General features: G+C 43.2%; 1 protein-coding gene across 1 annotated transcript; it reads right to left on the reverse strand.

The window, feature by feature from the left end:
* Positions 1-340: 340 nt before the first annotated feature.
* On the reverse strand, positions 341-1,351 carry LOC138354816 (zinc finger protein 431-like). The gene is made up of 2 exons (XM_069309315.1): positions 1,018-1,351; positions 341-933 (listed from the first exon to the last, which is right to left on the reverse strand). Exons 1-2 carry the CDS (start codon positions 1,349-1,351, stop codon positions 341-343), a joined length of 927 nt encoding a protein of 308 aa, XP_069165416.1.
* Between the last annotated feature and the right edge of the window lie 227 nt (positions 1,352-1,578).

Here is a 1,578-nt window from a genome sequence, read left to right on the forward strand (position 1 = left end):
GGTAAGACACTCGCCTGGCGTTCCGCGAGCGCTATGTCATGGGTTCGTATCCTGGCCGGGGAGGATTTACTGGGCGCAATTCCTTAACTGTAGCCTCTGTTTAACGCAACAGTAAAATGTGTACTTGGATGAAAAAACGATTCTTCGCGGCAGGGGATCGTATTCCAGGGACCATAGGATTAAGGACTTGCCCGAAACGCTACGCGTACTAGTGGCTGTACAAGAATGTAACAACTCTTGTATATATCTCAAAAAAAAAAAAATGCACAAGCATGTGACGCTCCATATAGCTCCACGTGTTCTAAATTGTTTGCCACACTCGGAACATTCAAAACGCCTTTCACTGGGTATGCACCATCCTGTGAGTCTTGATAGAGTCAAGACGATTGAATCTCTTTCCACACTCTGGACACTCATAAGGTTTATCACCTGAATGCACAAAAAGGTGACGTATTATAGCTCCACGTGTTCTAAATTTTTTGCCACACTCGGCACATTCATAAGGTCTTTCACCTGTATGCACCAACCTGTGAGTCTTCAAACCTACAAGATGATTGAATCTCTTTCCACACTCTGGACACTGATGAGGTTTGGCACCTGAATGCACTACTATGTGTTTCTTCATATATTCAAGACGTTTGAATCTCTTCCCACACTCTGGACACTCATAAGGTTTGTCACCCGTATGCAGCATCCTGTGAGTCTTCATATAGCCAAGACGTGTGAATCTCTTCCCACACTCAGGGCACTCATAAGGTTGGTCACCTGAATGTACAAGCATGTGACTTATTATAGATTCACGTGTTCTTAATTGTTTGCCACACCCGGCACATTCAAAAGGTCTTTCACCTGTATGCATCATCCTGTGAGTCTTCATATAGTCAAGACGTGTGAATCTCTTCCCACACTCAGGACACTCATAAGGTTTGTCACCTGAATGTACAAGCATGTGAGTCTTCATATTGCCAAGACGTTTGAATCTCTTCCCACACTCTGGACACTCATGAAGTTTATCACCTGAATGCACTAACATGTGTTTCTTCATATATCCATGCCGATTAAATATCTTCCCGCACTCTGGACACTCATGAGGTTTTTCATCTGAATGCACTAACATGTGAGTCTTCATTTTGTCAAGACGATTGAATCTCTTTCCACAGTCTGGACACTCAAAAGGTTTGTCACCTGAATGCACAAGCATGTGAATCTTCATTGTACCAAGACGCCTGAATCTCTTCCTACACTCTGGACACTCATAAGGCCTATCACCTGAATGCACTAACATGTGTTTCTTCATATTTCCAACACAACTGAATACCTTTCCACACTCTGGACATTGGTGAGTCTCCATCTTCTTTATGATAGGTTCAGTATGTGAGAAGGTGTCCTCCTCCTGATAACTGCACAAGTGGTGATATCAGGAGGGGCTCAGTGTCAATGTTGACGGTTAAGCAAGGACGTAGAGTTAGATTTGATGTTAACCAAACCACACACTAGAGAGTTTCGGTCCGTCCTGTACCATTCTCAAGTCGATTGTGATGACGGAATTTGATGTTTTTGACAATAAATAGGCAAGAT

Source organism: Procambarus clarkii, chromosome 64, assembly GCF_040958095.1.
Source record: "Procambarus clarkii isolate CNS0578487 chromosome 64, FALCON_Pclarkii_2.0, whole genome shotgun sequence".
NCBI classification, from domain to species: Eukaryota; Metazoa; Arthropoda; class Malacostraca; order Decapoda; family Cambaridae; genus Procambarus; species Procambarus clarkii.

Bases quoted from the DNA above. Each gene is read 5' to 3' on its own strand.
- LOC138354816 (XM_069309315.1), bottom strand. From the start codon at position 1,351: ATGGAGACTCACCAATGTCCAGAGTGTGGAAAGGTATTCAGTTGTGTT. The intron at 934-1,017 runs GTGATAAACTTC...TTGTACATTCAG, and splicing joins ACACATGTTAGTGCATTCAG to GTGACAAACCTTATGAGTGT.